The following is a 17,567-nucleotide window of genomic DNA, read 5'->3' as shown; positions in this document are numbered from 1 at the left end:
CTCTTGTTTCATGGCAAAAAGTGACAATTTTAGATGCACACACAATTCGAAACCTGCACGAATATACCAAATTTATCCTATTTAATTAGAAGATAAATAAATGTAGTTTACATTATTTCTTCAGAGTTGGTACCAAAATTTTGAAGATAAATAAATATGACCAAAAAGAATTATGTGAAAAATAAAGGTGTAGTGCTATTTTAGCATGGTGAATTTTGATGACTGACATAACTTAGCACGGGATGATTAATTTTTCTACTTCAACTCATGATATGAAAATTGAGCATTTTCTGAAACTAAATGAAGACGGGGTGTCATTAAACCAAATAAAGAGTGTCATTAAACTAAATAATTGTTCGTGACGTAAGAAATTCCTCTGCATTTTGAAGAGCTATTTCTCCATCTAGCATCCCTCTTTGTAAAAATGATCTCATTCTTCATTCGGACATGGCATTGGTATTAACAGACTTGGAAAAATCCGGTCAATGCACTTGTCTGTACGGAGAGATTCATGCTTCGATAAAATATTCCTTTCATTCTTCCTCTATGTTGTTTACGAAATTAGGTTCTTTTAGGGTTTGTTTACGAAATTAGGTTCTTTTAGGGTTATAGTTGATGGTTCTTTAGCAATTTCATTAATTTCTATCATTCATGGTGCTAGCGTAAAAATACTTTATTTAAAGATGATGATGGTAATACATTCCGTACTTTTAACCCAACTCAAGCTGGAGAAACTTATTTCTCTCACCTCATAACCTCCATACTTGCTAATTACTTGATCAATTATTGTGAAAGAAAAATGTTTGCAAATATACCTCCATAATTGGATGACTGGACCCTCACGATTTACCGATGAAAATTTTCCATAGAAACGTTCAATATACGATCACCGGAGGTACGAGGCATAAATACCATTTCCGGTACGTTACGTTATAAAATACTTGGTTTTCTTATCTAAAACTGGCATAATCCCTTCAAAGTTTTCAGCATGTCAAAAAAAACCTCCATGAATGATCAACCTGCTGGCTATGTGCATTTTGCATGCAGTCAAACTAAAACATAAGGTAGATCAAAGAAAAACATATACAAAAGTAAAAACAAAGTACATATATTAGAGGATCAAATATCTTCTTGTAAATCCAACTAACAAATTAACAAGACAACTTTTTTTTTTTCTTTTTCTGGGGTCTTTTTCGGATACTAATATCATTCTTACATTGAACATCGACGAACTCAGAGGGTTAAAGACTAACCGTTAAACTGAGGAGGATCAGTGTCACTTTTTTGGCCGTCAAATTAGTGAAGGTACGCTGCAGGCTGGTACTGGTAGCCGGTTGCATAGTAGTTTCCATGAGCAGGAGACATGTTGTACGTAGCAGAACCCAGCAGGGAAGGGCAATGGTTGTCAGCAGGTCCCGGGTAAACAAACTGTCTGTCATACATGTACTGCGGGTACCTGTTATCAGCAACTCTAGGATAGAAAGTCTTGTCAGTAACAACATTAGTGATGCGGGGAGCATATCCAACACCGTTAGCACGAGGTCTCTTGGGCTGAGGCTTTGCTGCTTCAGCCACCCTCTTCTTGTCTGCCTTGGCCTTTTCCAGCTGAAGAACCCGTTTCTGAAGAGGATCCACTGGATACTGCTCCTCAAGCTTATGCTCTTCAATGGACTTGAGCACAGCCTTAAGGGCAGCCAGCTCTCGGTCGTTCACTTCATTCTGAAACAACAAATATTTGTTACATATATCTATTTTGCACTTATACACCATACTTTCTCTGGAAAACCCCATCAAATATCAGTACCATCTTGGGTTATTTTTCCATTGGCAAATTAAAGTCAACTTCATATTAAACAGATAATCAAATAATGCAAAATAGAATATAATTAAATTGAGAGCAAAAAACACCATGCATTAAGGATAAGAGTGATGAGCACCTGTGCTGTGGGAGATGCATTTCCAGATTTGACCGGCGAAGTTTTTCTTGCCTCTTTCAAGTAGGACTTCAGCAAAGGCACAGGAGAGAACGTCCCCGTCAATTCGAAGGCAAAAGCCAAGTTAACTGCATCAATTTGCCGTCCACTATTCACTAACACTTCAATAACACCTGCAATGTCAACATTAACATAATCAGCTTCCAGAATATACAAAAGTTGAAGTTCATGCAAGGAAGAAATCATTTTTTTCAACTTCTAGGTTCTCAACGTTGATCCTTTAATCAAGCCTGCATTGTTTTCAGGTTAATGTTATATGGGTATCGCTAGAATTATCCTGCCAATGCCAGGAGATTGGTCTCTGATGTTGCTGCACTTTTACACAATGACAGTAATGAAATGCAAGACCAGCTTATATAAGCTTATGAGTAACTCATCCAGGATGAATAGAAAGGAAGTTTGACCAAAGTTGCAGTTCTAAAGATCTAGTGGGAGACAAAACATTACCAACTTATAGAATTGTAAACAAAAACATGCCAAAGACACATGCCAACAAGTAAAAGACAAGGGCAAAACAAAAGTAAAGAAGAAAAACATTTCTTTAGCTTGGAATAGTTCACATGGCCAAATTTAAGGACCGCATATTTATTTATCACACTAAAAAAGTTTTGAATTTCACCTAATTGTATGTTTTCATAAAGAAAAACACGAACCTGGCATTCTCTCAGTCAATCCAAGAGAACGGCAAAGGTCAGCTGCTTGGCGACGACGCGAAACCATCGGTATTATCCTGAATAGTTCTTCCTCATCAAAACCAGAGGAAATGCCAAAAGTTCCAAGAAGTTGCAAAAAGGCATGAGCCTCTAGTGAGTTCCCATTGCTAGCATCCATGTCAAGAGCATCCAACTTCGGCTTCCATTCTTCAGCAATTGCCTCTGCCATATCCTTAACCTCCTCTGTAATTATATCAGACGCAGAGACTAATTCTGGGTTTGTTAGTAGTGTGCTCAGACACTCCATCAACATGATACAAGTTCGACGGACACCCAACAGGTTTGCATCCTTCTTCCGGTCCGTATTGGGCCCTTCTAGGCGGTAAAAGTCTTCCAAAGATTCCAAGACAAATAAGGCAGGGTTGGCTGCAGCTCTTAGTGCAAATGGAATTTCCTCCCTTATGGAAGCGAGGTTCTTTCGGTTATCTGATATAAATTTGTGGAGACCTTCTGTGTCCATCTGTTCACACAGCTTCGCTAACTGGGGATAGGACATCACCTTTATACTCCCCATTTCAGGACTTTTCATTTCTTCGCAGTTACTATCAGAAACTATCATATCTGGTGGTTTCTCTTCCACACTTGGTGGCTCACCTTGGCCATCATCAGTGACAACAGAAGGCTCCTCAGTTGATACCTTCCTTTGCTTCTCTCGAGCATTAGTAATAGCATATGCAGCAGCATCTCTCTTCTTTTGAAGAATCTCCAGTGAAGCTTGTTCCTTGGCCACAACAGCAGCTTGCCGCTTTTCTAACAGTTTTTGGGCTTCAACTGTTCGGGTTTCGAACTCCTTTTCTTGGCTTTCCAGCTCATCAAAACGCCTCTTTAAGGACTTTTCAAGACCGTGGAAATGTGCTTCAAGTTCTTTCCACTTCAAGTTCAGGGTTACAGCTCTGTGGCTCTCAAGTTCAGAAAATGCTTTCTGAAGTTGTTGTATCTTAGATGTTGTACAATCTATCAGCGTGGAAACGGAATGGGTATTATCCATGGCAAAGGATCTGGAGATAACAAAAGAGAGAAATGTCAACACATATTGACCTATCGACGGTCAAAGAAGCAGAAACAGCAGAAAAACTACATGCTAATTTTGATCTGATACAGCATCTTGTTTAAACTCATCATACCCCTAAAGTACACAGGTCAATACATGCATAATGAGATGTATACGAAGATTACAGTCTGCCAATATGTATCAGGTATTCACTTGTATAATATAAAGAAAACTAAATTATTAGGAAAACAAATCCGTTCAGGTCTTGATACAAGTCCAACCGCAAAGGTATTTAAAAATAGGGTAGTGCTATCCGCATATAATTTTTACTTCTCACACCCATCTCAATTTTTGGCCGTCGGATTGAATGAATTGAAAATCAATGGCCAAAAATTAACAAGGGTGCGTGGGAGGTAAAAATGGGTGTGTGAATAGCACCACTATCATAAAAATATTGTTGGCTTCGCTGAAGGATAAGCTGGATGTCATCGCCTTCTCAAGCCGCCTCAAACATATATTGGTTGGGTAATCATCCATACAAAAACAGCTTAATAAAGATACTAAAAAAATTTGACAGATTACTTTCCCAATGTAACTAAATTTGACAAATAGAAGAGGGAGCTTCAAGGATGAAGTTAAACCAGATCAGAGATCCCATAACCGCCCAATGAAAAGGAAACCATCAAATTGGGATGGATGTGCTCCGCTCAAAGCATCAAAATGATCTCAACTTCATAGTTTCGACTTAGAATAATACTCGCACTTTCAAAACAAACAATTCAGCATGCAAATAAAGTAAAAACAGTAGGGGGTCCTATATATCATCAAAAGGGAATGTTAGCTCATTAAATCCACTACAAACTTACCTCCCTAATTATTCTAATTAATAAAATTATCCTCAAATCACCAAAATTACACATTTACAGCAAAAGTAGCAACCTTGAGGAGCATTAACCTCAGTCAATCAAACTGACAGAAAAAAATGACAACTAAATTCAAACAAACTGCAGCCAAGTTTGGAAAGATAAACGACAAAAACCCTAATTTCTACAGCAAATTAAGACTCACCAGTAATTACAGCAAGGTTGAACTACCGCAATGAGTAAAGATCTCCAAATGCTCGATTCACAAACGACACTTGAAAACCCTAAAACCTAAAAAAAGTCAAAACCAAACGTTAAAAAATCGAAATTGAACGAAAAAGCCTCAGAATTAGCAACCGAAACTCTTCAATTTCAGACAGAACATCCCAACGTTTCCCGCGGGAAACATTTCCCCGACTTCCCCGGAAAATCGAACAAATTTCGCGGGAAAACAAGGAAATTTCCGCGGAAAAGAAACGGCCCCGATCTGAAGATTACAGTAGGAAATTAAGCCGAATGTGTTAATCAGCAAGTAAAGAAGGGAACTTTACCGAAAAGCCCTGATGCAATTGTGGAAATTGCGACGAGGGCCGATCAATCCATGGCTGCTGAGAGTGGCGGTCGGTGTGCGGGTGTGTGGCTGCTGCTCTCAGCAATCCCTACATACAGAGTCGATGAGAGAGAGAAAGAGGAGAGAGAGAGGATAGTTCAGACAAGCAAGCGAGAGTGTTATATGTCGCAGCCTTCTTTCTTTTGCTTTTTAAGGGGCACTCTCGTTTTTTATACTTCCGCGTTCGGGAATGTGCAGAGGGCGTGGAGATATTAATGGGCCTGGGCCGCGGGAGTGTTGGTAGTGAAATGGGGAGTGGTGTTAAGGTTGTGCCACCTGCCGTCTATGCGCTGGACAGGACTATGAAAATTATCTTTGTCGGACAAGGTTTTGTTGTACTTTCCTTTAGTAATGCTTTTGTCAGAAAAACTAATCTAAAATTTTGGTTATTAATGTGGACAAAGTATTCGGGCCAAGTTCAATTTTGGTCGTGTAATTTCAAAGGTCGTGATTTGTAGCTTTATCATATGTTTCAATCTAATGGTAATAATAAAATTTACCTCATTACCGTTTAGGCTGTCTCAAGGAGGATGGAAATAAAAAAGAGAAATGCTAATGAGATTTTTTTTTAAATGAGGCTTTTTATAGATTCTTCGTTATTTTATGTTTTTAGCACAATATTTTTTAATATTGGCACGAGAATTGTGCTAAAAACATAAGGCAGTGGAGAATCTCATTTTTGAGATAATCTCTTTAACATTTCTCATAAAAAATAAAAATAACAACTTAATATTTAGACCAATAACTCTTCATGGGATGTATTTGGGAGAGGGAAACAACCCCCCCTCCCCCACGATTGATAAGAAAATAAGTGGGCCAACGAGGGCCCTAGCTTGCAACAGTTGCATATGAAGAAAGGAGAACGCTTAGCCCCGTGTGTCAACTGCATTAAAGCAAAGAGATCATCTGCGGATGAGCGCATGGACAACAGCCCTTCTACGACTATGACTATAGCGTCGTTGGCATCCAATGACTGTTGTACCTCTTGGATATTGATTCAATGCCATTTGGCCAGCTACATCATTTTTTAAAATCCAATGACTCAAATCCAACTTAATCAATTTTAATGATAATAAAAAGATTCAATGACTTAAATTTAAATCCAATGGTCAAAACAATATTATAAATTAACCCAAATTAGATCCAACACCAAAACTTCTAATATTCTAGAAATACACATCCAAATGTTCACTCATCCATAAAAATTCAATTTTCTCATATTTCACTACCAATTTTTTTTCTTCGGAATTTGAACTTTTTTACAGTGAAATGTTCGTAAAAGTAAAACAAGATAGATTATACAAAAACTAATTCCAAAATTCTTAGCCAAAAAAAATTCAAAGAAATACAAAAGTTTAACAAATTATAAAATTGGGGTGGTAATTGTAGCTTTTTTACAATTGGAGGAAAAAACTGACTAACTTCATTGTTATATTCCTAATCTACTTTTCCATAGCTTCAAATCCATATATAGTATGTAGAAAATGGTTAAGATTTGAACCCAAATCGGAGCTCGGAAAGTTTCCAAGCCAAAATCCCCATAAACCTTCGACTGCAACCAAGTCGACCCGACCAAATAACCAAAATCCAGATCCAAACATAGATCTGCAAACTGACTCAGACCGGGATCCAACCGAAGTCCACCAAATTCGACCTGGGTCCATTTCAGAAATTGTAGGGAATATTCCCCAGGTATATTCGGTTAACCTATCTTTAGTTTTAACGAGATATTCCATCCAACGATGGAATATTTCATTAACTTTAACTTTTGATCGTTAGTTGACTTTTGTTGACTTTTTGAAATTTTCTTGGAAGCCCTCCTACGTTATTTCGATGCCCCGAGTCCATTTTTGGCATCCATTTAGTGAAATTCCAAAGTTTTAATGTAGTTGACCGCCTCGGCGGCTTGGTTGACTTTTTGGTTGACCGTTGACTTTTTACAAAATTTGCCCGGGACCTTTCTTAGCGTGGTTCAACAAGCTGTTCCGAATCCACCATCAGTTTTTCCAAATTCAAACATTTTAATTGAGTTTTACTAATAGGCCTCAATATTATGCTTAGGTGTGATTAAGATCGGATGCTTCGGCTTTCCTAGCTTGAATGGATGTGATCTCGCAAGTAATTGTGAGTGGGTCTTTTGCTTTTAATTACTATATATTTATTTAGCTTCCATATATATAGTTAGTAAAGAATTCTCTACATTACACCTAGATTAGACTAACGCTTATAAGAATGAGTGGAACGGCGGAATTTATGAAATTGTCCTATATCCTATGAGATGCACGGGTATACGTACTATTATGAGATGCTTTAATTATAGTTGCAACCATGAATAATATTTTATTGACTAGGAGTATTGAATTACCATTGCATGATCATATTTGTGTTAACTGCTCATCGTGCATGCTACACTGGTGTTATTACTCGTTCGGGCCAGGACCAGTCTTCACGTGTATGTTCACATTGAACCGTACACTCACTTTGAATCCATTGTAGGTGCCAATCTTGTCCTAGATTGCTATAGGCAATTAGGACTCGTATGTGATGCACATAGCGCCAGTCTTCATGTGATTGTAGTACTAGAGTGTAAATCATTATTACACCCAGTCCTGTTTATATCAAAATATCTCTGCATGAGCTCGTGTATCAGCATATGTCTATGAGCACTAGATATTATATGTTCATTATGCGGGATACTAGATACTATATGTTTTATGTGCGAAATATGGTGAATTATTGCATTTTGGAGATATTATTGTTTATGGTATGTATTTCTATACTATATGAAGTATGTTATTTTTGGAATCTATGCTTGTTTTGATGCGAAGGGTTATTACATTTTCGAAAAGGTTTTACAAAGCTTTATTTTTAGGCCCACTCACCTTGTTTTTCGCCTCTCCACGATTTAGTGGCAGAGTTTTTGTGCCAACAAGGATTCATGGCAAATGTTGCTTTAGGAGATTACCTTCAATTGTATAATTCTTATCCTACTTTTACTATACATATGCTCTGACATCATGTATGAATTGGGTTCAATTTTGCTCACATGCGTAATCTTTCATTTAGTTCGCTTTTAGGTTTAAATTTATTCCCATTTTCCACATCACCACACTTTATGGCTTCATCACCTTTCTGGTGTCGCCCAGCACAACTCAATTCGGAGTCCAAGTGGACATTCCGGGTCGAGGTGTGTCATTCATACGTAAAGATGAATAGTTAAAAATACAGGGAAAGGTTGGAGATAACCTTAAAATGCCAAAGGTGTATAATATTTGTTATGGAGGATAGATCTATGACATCACTTTTTTATACAACTTTTGATAAACATTTTGCGGGGTCCACTTCGTAATGTATTTCAATGACCCGAACTGTCCATCTTTCAGGTATTCATTCAAAGATCATGTCTACCAAAAATCACCAAAATCTAAAACCATATCCATTGGGTTAAGGGTTTAGGATTTCTTTGTAGAACTGTCTTCGTCTATTTTCTTCACTACAAATAAATGTCTTATTGATTTTGCTAAAACTATGTGAAGAACAATATTACTCTATTATTGAGCATTAAGTAATTATTATATTTCAAAAATACTATTTGAATTTTTTTAATTTCATAATTATGGGTTATTAAATTCATAAATGCGAGAGTTAAATCTCCTAAATAATGCAACATTTAAATGTTGGACTTCAACAAAAATGTTTGAATAAATAAAATTTCAATCGAACAATTGGGTTGAACAAAGATTGCAACCAAAATGACCATATTTTAAATTTCATACGTGTTGTATAATATTTTAGCCTCACTACTATTTAGCCAATGGACAATGTAAAAAGGTCCCTCACCCTCATTTAAGGGATCTTTCTCTCTCTCTCTCTCTCTCTCTCTCTCTCTCTCTCTCTCTCTCTCTCTCTCTCTCTCAGAGTGTGTTTACTAATTGGGATTGGAAGGGAGAGAAACAGAATTGCATTCCGCCGTTTACTTGCAATTGGGGAATTAGATTTTATGTGGGGTCCACCTAATTTCAGGAGTTCAATTTCGGATTTCCTTAGAATTAGATTACCTCTATAGAGGTGATAACTTTGGCAATGGAGATTCTTAGGCCAAAGCCCCCCCATTCATCATGGGTGCGTGAGGCTTTTGGCCTTAATCTTAGGTGTGATTATTTTGCAGGTGCATTTTCGTAAAGAAAGAGACATCAGAAATTTGCATCCACAAATTAGGGTTATCATGACAGGAAATTCAGAAATTACAACCAATGAGACCTCTTACATTGAAGGACATGGACCAATCGATAGAGATAGTGACGTGGCTCCGCGTTGTCGTTGCTTGAGGCTTACCACGACAAAGACCGCACCTTTGCCACCACGAGTTAACGTGGCCATGCCAACAACGGCTGCCGCCGCTTTAATGGCCCACGGGGCAGCTTCTATTCATCACAAGGAAGCTCTAGGGTAAGAGGCCCGAGACGCAAGCAGCCATCAGCCGTAGGCCTAGGAAGCTGCTCGCCCTCAGCAACAGCCTTGACGCCTACCTCTTTCACTTGGACGCGAACTGCCCAGATCGAGGTAACCCAAGTTGTGCCAACAGTGATGCAAGCTGCATCCTAGCGACAGTCTAGTGGACCTTCAGCTCGAGACCAAGCAGGACAAACTGAGGTAACCCAGCGCCTATGCGCCCAGCCTGCTATCGTAACCCTCTAGATAATGGTCTCAGACCAGTTCAACTTACCTAAATCTAGATTTCGAGACCAACGGTTGAACTAAGGGCATTTTTGCCCCACTTTACTGCAAATCTGACCCATCATGGCTCAAGCTTTGCACTCGGAGTCTATAACACTTCCACAACTCAAGCAGATGTCTACCGTCCCAACTCTTCCATTTCAAATAACGAACAACACCTATCTCGACAGGTCACCAAACTGACAAGCGCCCTAGCATAGCATATTACCTTGGTGAGTCAACTACTGTAGTGCACCGAGGTGTAACGTGCCCCAGACGAACAAGGGCAGTCGATGATGTTTTTCTCTAGTAGTGTCTTGGCAAGCAGCCAATCGACTAGGTACGAACCAAGCGGTCTCACAGTGTACATTCTCACTTGGGCTCCCAAGATAGTGTATACTCTCATCTTAGCGCGTAGTGAAGCATGCACTCTCGGTTAAGCCCCTAGACTAGCATACATTCACGATTAGGGCCACACTCCAATAATATATATGGACAACCTTTCAAGCGAAGATGCTGCTAGGCTCGCAAGGGGCATAATCAACTTCACATTGAAGTAGGCAGCACGACGGACGCGGAGAAACATTTGCAAAATCTGACTCAAGTTCAACCATCAACTTACAAGTAATCCGTTCGCTTGCCAGTAATGTACCACATGTACTGCAGCCGCGACATAAATGATTCGAGCATAGGGAAAAGTAGCTAAGACTAACAAGTCATGATTGGGGGCAGCCAGAAGCTCTATTGCCCCGACATAGGTAAATTGATGAAGAAATAGAGAGGCTCATGACTGAGCGATTGCGTGGATTCCAGCATATCGAGACCACAGACGAGATCGAGCAGAATGAGCCCCCGCGTAAGTTCAATACACTACATTTCACCTTATTTAAGAGAGTCGGAGACTTGAAAAAGTACTTGAAGCATTACCGCAGTGCGATGATCCTCTACAGAGCCAACGACGCTTTAATGTGCAAGATAGTCGCCACTACTTTGCAGGGCGAGGCGCAGGATTGGTTCCATACCTTGCATCCATACTCAATTCGGATTTTTGACGAGCTTTCTGTAGTTTTTACTAAGGAATACTCAACCATTGCTTGATTAAGAAGAAGTCCGACCATCTCTTCAACATCAAGAAGAACCGAATGAGTCGTTCCGCGACTATGTGAAAAGGTTTAAGACGGAGAAGACGAAGATAGTCGGTTGCAACAACTTGATCGCCAGCGCAACCTTTCAAAAGGGACTCCTGATAGATCATCCCTTATTCGGAGAATTGATCATGAAGGAGGACTTGACTCTGGTAGACTTATTCGCTCTAGCAGAGAAGCATGCGCTTTGGGATGAGGCCCGACAAGCAACAAGACACCTAAGCAGCCTCAGAAAGAGTTTGAGGTAGCCCAGAAGAAGGTGGATAAGAAGTAATCATACAATCGAAGTAGGCAGGAAGCCAAGTGTAGAGATCGGTCCCTGGCAAGAGGAGGTCAAGCCGCCAAGAATTATACCAAGTTCTCGATCCCGATCAACCAAATAGGTTTGGAAAGCACGATAATACACCTAACAGAGGTACTCACGGAATTCAACGGATACACCTCAATTGCTATTAGCAACATAACACTCGATGTGAGAACACCACAAGTAGTCTCACAGTAAACGTTCAAAATAATCAGTGACCTATTTCCCTATAATGGGATTTTGGGAAGGCTCTGGCTAATGAAACTGGGCGCCGTAACCTCCATCGAGTACCAGAAAATTCGATTTTGCATTCGGGATGATGAGTCTGAAAGATCAAGGCAGACCAGGCCGCATCTCGATGATGCACTATATAAATGCTAAAGCTATCAAAGAAGAAGTCTTTCACCCTCGTAGAAGCTACCGAGGTTTAAAAAGATAAGCCTGTTACCCAATAACAACCACAGCATGTAGATTAAGATAATGGCATTCAGGAGGACACACCGACAAAAGAAAAAGGATTGAAGGTAGAAGAAGACGCCGAATACATCATTCTTGATCCCGAACAACCAAAGAAGACAACTAGAATCGGGTCGTGACTAAGCCCAGCTGTGCTCAACTGATTGATACAAGCCCTTTTTTTAAAGTCATCAAGAAAACGCAAAGAGACAAGTAGGATGACAAGTGAGAGAAAACATTTCAAGACTTGAAGAGATATTTGACATCTCATCCGCTACTATCTAAGCCAAAAGCAGTTGAGGAATTATACATCTATTTAGCAGTCCTAGACGTAGCAGTAAGCTCTGCCTTTATACAAGAAGATATGAGGGCCCAACTGCCAGTATTTTACACTTCTAAAGCTCTTCACGATGCCAAAACAAGATACCCAAGGATTGAAAAGCTAATTTTTGAGCTAATTGTTACAGCTTGGAAATTATATCATACTTTCAGGCGCATACAATCATTGTTTTGACTCAGTATCCCCTACATGGTCCAGATGCTTCTCGGAGTGATGAAGTGGGTGTTGGAACTCGACCAATACTGCTTGGTTTACCGACCCTGCACGGCGATAAGAGCTTAAGCTTTGGCAGACTTTATAGCGGAGTTCACTTTCGGCTTAGAAAACACAATAGCACAGCCCAAAAGCGCCCCCCGAAGATATTAACGTTTTATGACAAAGACTCTTGGAGCCTGCACATCGACGGTTCATCCAACTACAAAGATTCTGGAGTAGGCTTGGTTCTCATCACCCCAAACAGCTCAATGCTCGACCAGGCAATTACTCTAGGCTTTAAGGCATTAAACAATAAAGCAGAGTACGAGGCCTTATTGGCAGGCCTCTGAATGGCACAAAATCTGGCAGTCAAGAAGCTCACAATCCATTCCGATTCTTAGCTCATCATTAGCCAGACTACAGGGGAGTATGCAGCAAAACATCCAAGGAAAGCACTATACCTTGAGAAGGTACGAAAATAGGTTGAGGTGTTTTAGACTTACACCTCACATAAGTGCAACGAGCAAACAACGCTCACCTAGATGCCCTGGCAACCTTAGGCTCCATTTAGGACTACCAATTCAGACACTCCATCCCGATCAAGTATTTGGGAAAGTCGAGCATAGTAGAATAACTAGCACCCAAGGTATTACGAGTCAATACAACCCCAGTTGGTAAGATCCCATCATCGACTACCTAGTTAATGAGACATTCCTTGCCGAAAGATTGAAAGCTAAGAAGCTCCAAATAAAGGCGACACACTACTACATGTAGAACGGCATTCTCATTCAAATATCCCTTTCAGGCCCACATCTTTATTGCCTAGCGCCTCCCGACGACTTGAAAGTTATCGGCTCAATCCACAAAGGCATTTATGGAAACCATTCAAGAGGCCAATCCTTAGCACAGAAGGGCTTTAACGCCGGATACTACTGGCCCACTGTGCATCAAGACGCTAAGGAATTTGTTCAAAAGTGTGACAGCTACCAACACTTCAAGCTTATACCTACATTGCCTACTAGTGAACTCCACCCGTAGACAAGCCCATGACCATTTATGCAGTGAGCAATTAACTTGGTAGTGCCCATGCCGCCCGCTACTAGAGGCATGAGCATAATGATCGTGGCTATTGACTACTTCATAAAGTGGGTAGAAGCCGAGCCTATGACCACCACTACTCAATCAAAGATAGAACCCTTCATATGGAGGAACATCATTTGCCGATTCGGCATCTCTTGATCTATTATCACCGACAACGGCCCGTAATTCGTGGGCAAAGACTTGGTGAAATTCTTCCAGAAATATGACATCAAGTAGCACATGTCTACGCCTAGATATCCTAAAGGCAACAGGTAGGCGGAGGCATCTAACAAGACAATCCTAGATTGCCTCTAGAAATCCCTCACAGATAAGGAGGGTAAGTGGTCAGACGAACTTCTCGGTGTCCAATGGGCGTATCACACAACCAAACGACAAGCAACCAGTGAAACTCTTTTCGCATTCAGTTTAAAAGCAATCATCCCTCCCAATGTCATTGTGTAGAGCATCAACACCATACTGCCAACTTTGAAGCATAACAAAAATGAAATAGCCATAAATTTAGATCTGCCAGAGGAGGAACGTGATAAGGTTATCACCCGTATTGTAGCCTACCAGTAGCAGCTCTTCTCCAGTTATAACAAAAGGGCAAAGATCCGACAATTTCAACCTTGAGATCTAGTCCTAAGAAAAGCATTCATCACTGCCCGAAGAGAAGGCTAAAAAAAAAAGAATCTTATATGGGAATGTCTGTACAAGTTCAGCAAAACAGGCTGCAAGGGTAGCTACACCCTCACCACCATGAACAACAAAGAGATCGATAAGCAGTGGAATGTCTACAACCTACAGAAGTACTACACATGACCTCCCACTTCTCCCTGAGCTCTGCTTGAATGAAATAAAGCTCAAAGCCTCAAGCAGCTCGACGAGCACTACCTCGTAAGCTGAGGACTATCCAGTTGTTATGTAGTTTCTACCTTTTAGCTAAGTTCGATATCATTCTTTTCATTGTTCAATGAAGATTTCTGAAGTTATTCATCATTTGGCTCAATTGTGTATTTGCAACAACTGTCTACTCCTACTCTCATTGAAGATTGTGCATAATCAAGGACCTATTGTAGAAATTGCACCTCCTGAGAGAGAGTAAACTGTGCACTTCGAATATCCAGATGTGGATAGGTCGGGCTACCCTGGTGTAATTAGAGCATGATGGCCTATGCAGACATTTCTAGAAGTAGCCACAATGGTCTTTTTCGAGGCTTAGCTAGACTAAAGGATTTTAGGCCTTTGGTTTAATCCGCGAGGACCCGGGCTTCAAAGACGGAGGAGGCACGCTACGCAACTTGCCTTTTGGACGGCTTCTCACGAAGATGGACTGCAATTGAGCATCCTTGATGTCACTAGCTGCTAACAACCTCCGGATGAGCATTCTATATATGCTAACTAGCGATCTTCGTGTTACGAAATAGTACTCCCTCTACCCGTTAAAGGGACATCTCTTTTGAGCATTCGTGGCATGACTAGCTAGTATTCGCAGCGGAGCATTCCTAGTGCAATACATAGGTTATCTCTGTGAGGATAAGGAATTCTAACTCAGTTACACGCACGGGGTTCATGCGGTTGAGCATCCTTGATGTGACCTGCTAGCGTAAGTAGCCGAACATCTTGTATGTGACCAACTAGTGATCTTTGTGTATCCTTAGAAACCTAAAGTCGTTGCCAATTTAACGAGCAACCTATGGGTTTTTGAAGATCCCTGGGAACCTAAAACCGTTGCCTATCTAACGAGCAGCCTACTGTTTCTGGAAAATACCTGGGAACCTAAAGTCGTTGCCAATTTAACGAGCAGCCTATGATTTTTGGAAGATCCCTAAGAACCTAAAATCGCTGTCGATTTGACGAGCATCCTACGGTTTTTGGAAGATTACCTACGAAACACCCTTTGAGCAGTTAATCGCATAAACTTATACAACCATATAATCTTGTGAAAGGTTAACATGTTAGCGCGCATATGCCCTGCCTAGCGCAGAACAACCCCTTAGGTTCACACTGATTCCTAAAGTGTTGTGCTACTTGCTACGCAGCCTATGAAATTGGTTACATAAAGTACAAAACATTCTTTCAAACCATTGCCCACGAAATTCCATGGAACCATGCACTTTTGATGCGAAAGGGCAACGAATTTCGTGTCCGAACAATCTTTAGTATGTTGTGATGCAAGTCATGCAGATCAATGGATTGGAGAAATAACGACCAACGAAGAATATATTTGATACTATTCCTTATTGATTTCATTCAGTTCCTATTTTCTAACCTATTCTATTTAATTTTCTCAACCATACATCACATTAAATTTTGTTGTGCATCACTAACAAAGTGAAGAAATGAATTTATTTTTTTTCAAATTTTATTCTTATTAAAGGGAGATGGAAAATTCAAAACTATTACGATAATTTAAGAAAAAAGAATTTTAAACTCAGAACGCATGGTAGAAACGAACACCCTATCTACTAAGATATTAGACCACATGTAGAAACATGAACTTATCAACATAATGAAGTTTGTTATTTGTAAAGACTCATCTATAAATTCAAAAATTTTAATGCTTCAATGGTTATTTGGGTTGCATTGGATCTAGTACACACTATTTAATGAGGATTAAATTGCAAAAGCAACTAATTGCAGGAAATGTTGTTCACCATCAATGAGGTGAAGTTGATACCTTTAATTAAACAAGAGGGAAGCATAATAATAATAATAATAAAAAAAAGTAAAATATGAGGAATGTACCTTTTCCTTTTGATAAAGTAGGGAATGCAAGTCACATTGGCTTTATATAAACATCACACCAATTTTTAACAAGGAAAATACTAAGAGATTGTGGAACTCACTAAGGACACTATGTCACTTTATAATTTGAGGTTGATTTTCGTGTTAATATTATAAAATTTGTGCTAAAAATATGATGTGACAAAAAGTCTATGAAAAACCTTACTTTTGAGAGTCTCGTTAGCATTTCTCTCTTAACAAAATAAAGTTGGTTTTTTTAATACAAGCAATATTGAAGAAAGAGAAATAAACTTAGACTATAGGTGTATACTATATAGGTAAATGTTATAAATCATTTGAACTACAAACTTACTGCAAATAAAAATGAATAGTTAAACCCATAAATATGTTTCAAACTTATTGCAAATAAAAATGAATATTTAGACCCATAAATATGTATAACCAAATAAACACATATGGAATTAAAAGAAAATTAGAGTATTGGTCCTTAAACTTTGATGCAACGAGTCCTTAAACTAAAATATATGAGTATTACTCCTTAAACTTGTTTAGCATTTTAAAAGTGTTTGAACGACAATCATCAATAAATAAAACACAAAAGAAATAATGTCCAAGCTGAAATTAATTTCATAACGTGTTTGCTCCACTTCATGAATACATGAGATGAAGGAAACAAAACAAATATCTCCTATTACAAGTACAAAAATGTTAGCTTGGGGAAATGAACACCGTGTCAAATGTGACTCTGCCCTCACTCTTACCCTCACTCAACTATAAATGCTAAGAAGACCTTTTTAAAGGTGAGACTTTCTGACATTCTATGTTTTTGCATAATATTTTATAATGTTGGTACGAGAATTGAAGTTAAACTGTGATGTGACAGAGAGTTTTTAGAAAGTATCATTTTTTAGAGTATCCTTAGCATTTCTCTTGTAAGAATCTAATGAGTAATTTTTCGTTGTCGTCATCATCACCTTGACATGGGTCCTTATTGATCCACTCCTTTTATAACACGTCTATCTATTTTTTAGTGAATAACGTTTTTGTCTTCTACGATACAAGATTAACGTCCTTATGATAGTAACATTCTTAATCATAAAGTCTAGTAAATCACAATTGTGTTTAAATTCACTAAATATGAAAAAAAAAAAATAATAACTCATGTAAATTTGTGTAACTCATAACTCAATAACATAACATATCGTTGAATGACTGTTACACTGAAAAATCTCTATGGACCAAAGTTTTTTATAGTTTTATGGAGGAAAAAAAGGAAAAAATGAGGAGTGGTTGAACACAAACGCTCTGAAAAGACCGAAGCTTTTCGTGGTGGTAAACCGTTTACAGACCAATAGAAGCACATTTTTAACAGTAAAAACATTAAAAAACTTTCCCATTTCGTTGAAAAAGAA

At 39.0% G+C, this 17,567-nt stretch overlaps 1 protein-coding gene across 3 annotated transcripts; it reads right to left on the bottom strand.

Annotated features, from left to right (window-relative positions):
- Window positions 1–1,084: 1,084 nt before the first annotated feature.
- Window positions 1,085–5,298, bottom strand: LOC126585830 (FRIGIDA-like protein 3). 3 transcript variants are annotated; one of them, XM_050250383.1, is made up of 5 exons: window positions 5,113–5,297; window positions 4,767–4,852; window positions 2,648–3,705; window positions 1,938–2,107; window positions 1,085–1,719 (listed from the first exon to the last, which is right to left on the bottom strand). In XM_050250383.1, the coding sequence occupies exons 3-5, from the start codon at window positions 3,693–3,695 to the stop codon at window positions 1,297–1,299; spliced, it is 1,641 nt and encodes a 546-aa protein (XP_050106340.1). In that variant the 5' UTR covers window positions 3,696–3,705; window positions 4,767–4,852; window positions 5,113–5,297; the 3' UTR covers window positions 1,085–1,296. The 3 variants fall into 3 exon arrangements, with proteins under 3 accessions (XP_050106340.1, XP_050106341.1, XP_050106343.1); XM_050250384.1 differs by having other exon boundaries at window positions 4,767–4,845; XM_050250386.1 differs by lacking the exon at window positions 4,767–4,852 and having other exon boundaries at window positions 5,113–5,298.
- Window positions 5,299–17,567: the final 12,269 nt, after the last annotated feature.

The sequence above is a fragment of the Malus sylvestris genome, chromosome 10 (assembly GCF_916048215.2).
Source record: "Malus sylvestris chromosome 10, drMalSylv7.2, whole genome shotgun sequence".
Lineage (NCBI taxonomy): Eukaryota > Viridiplantae > Streptophyta > Magnoliopsida > Rosales > Rosaceae > Malus > Malus sylvestris.
The sequence above is the reverse complement of the archived record's forward strand: the minus strand, read 5'-3'. Positions and strand labels throughout refer to the sequence as shown.

Excerpts from the sequence above, each read along its gene's own strand:
- LOC126585830 (XM_050250386.1), bottom strand. The coding sequence starts at position 3,695 with ATGGATAATACCCATTCCGTTTCCACGCTGATAGATTGTACAACATCT. Across the intron at positions 2,108-2,647 it reads ATTGACTGAGAGAATGCCAG|GTGTTATTGAAGTGTTAGTG; the intron begins GTTCGTGTTTTT and ends TTGACATTGCAG. Across the intron at positions 1,720-1,937 it reads ATGCATCTCCCACAGCACAG|AATGAAGTGAACGACCGAGA; the intron begins GTGCTCATCACT and ends TTGTTGTTTCAG.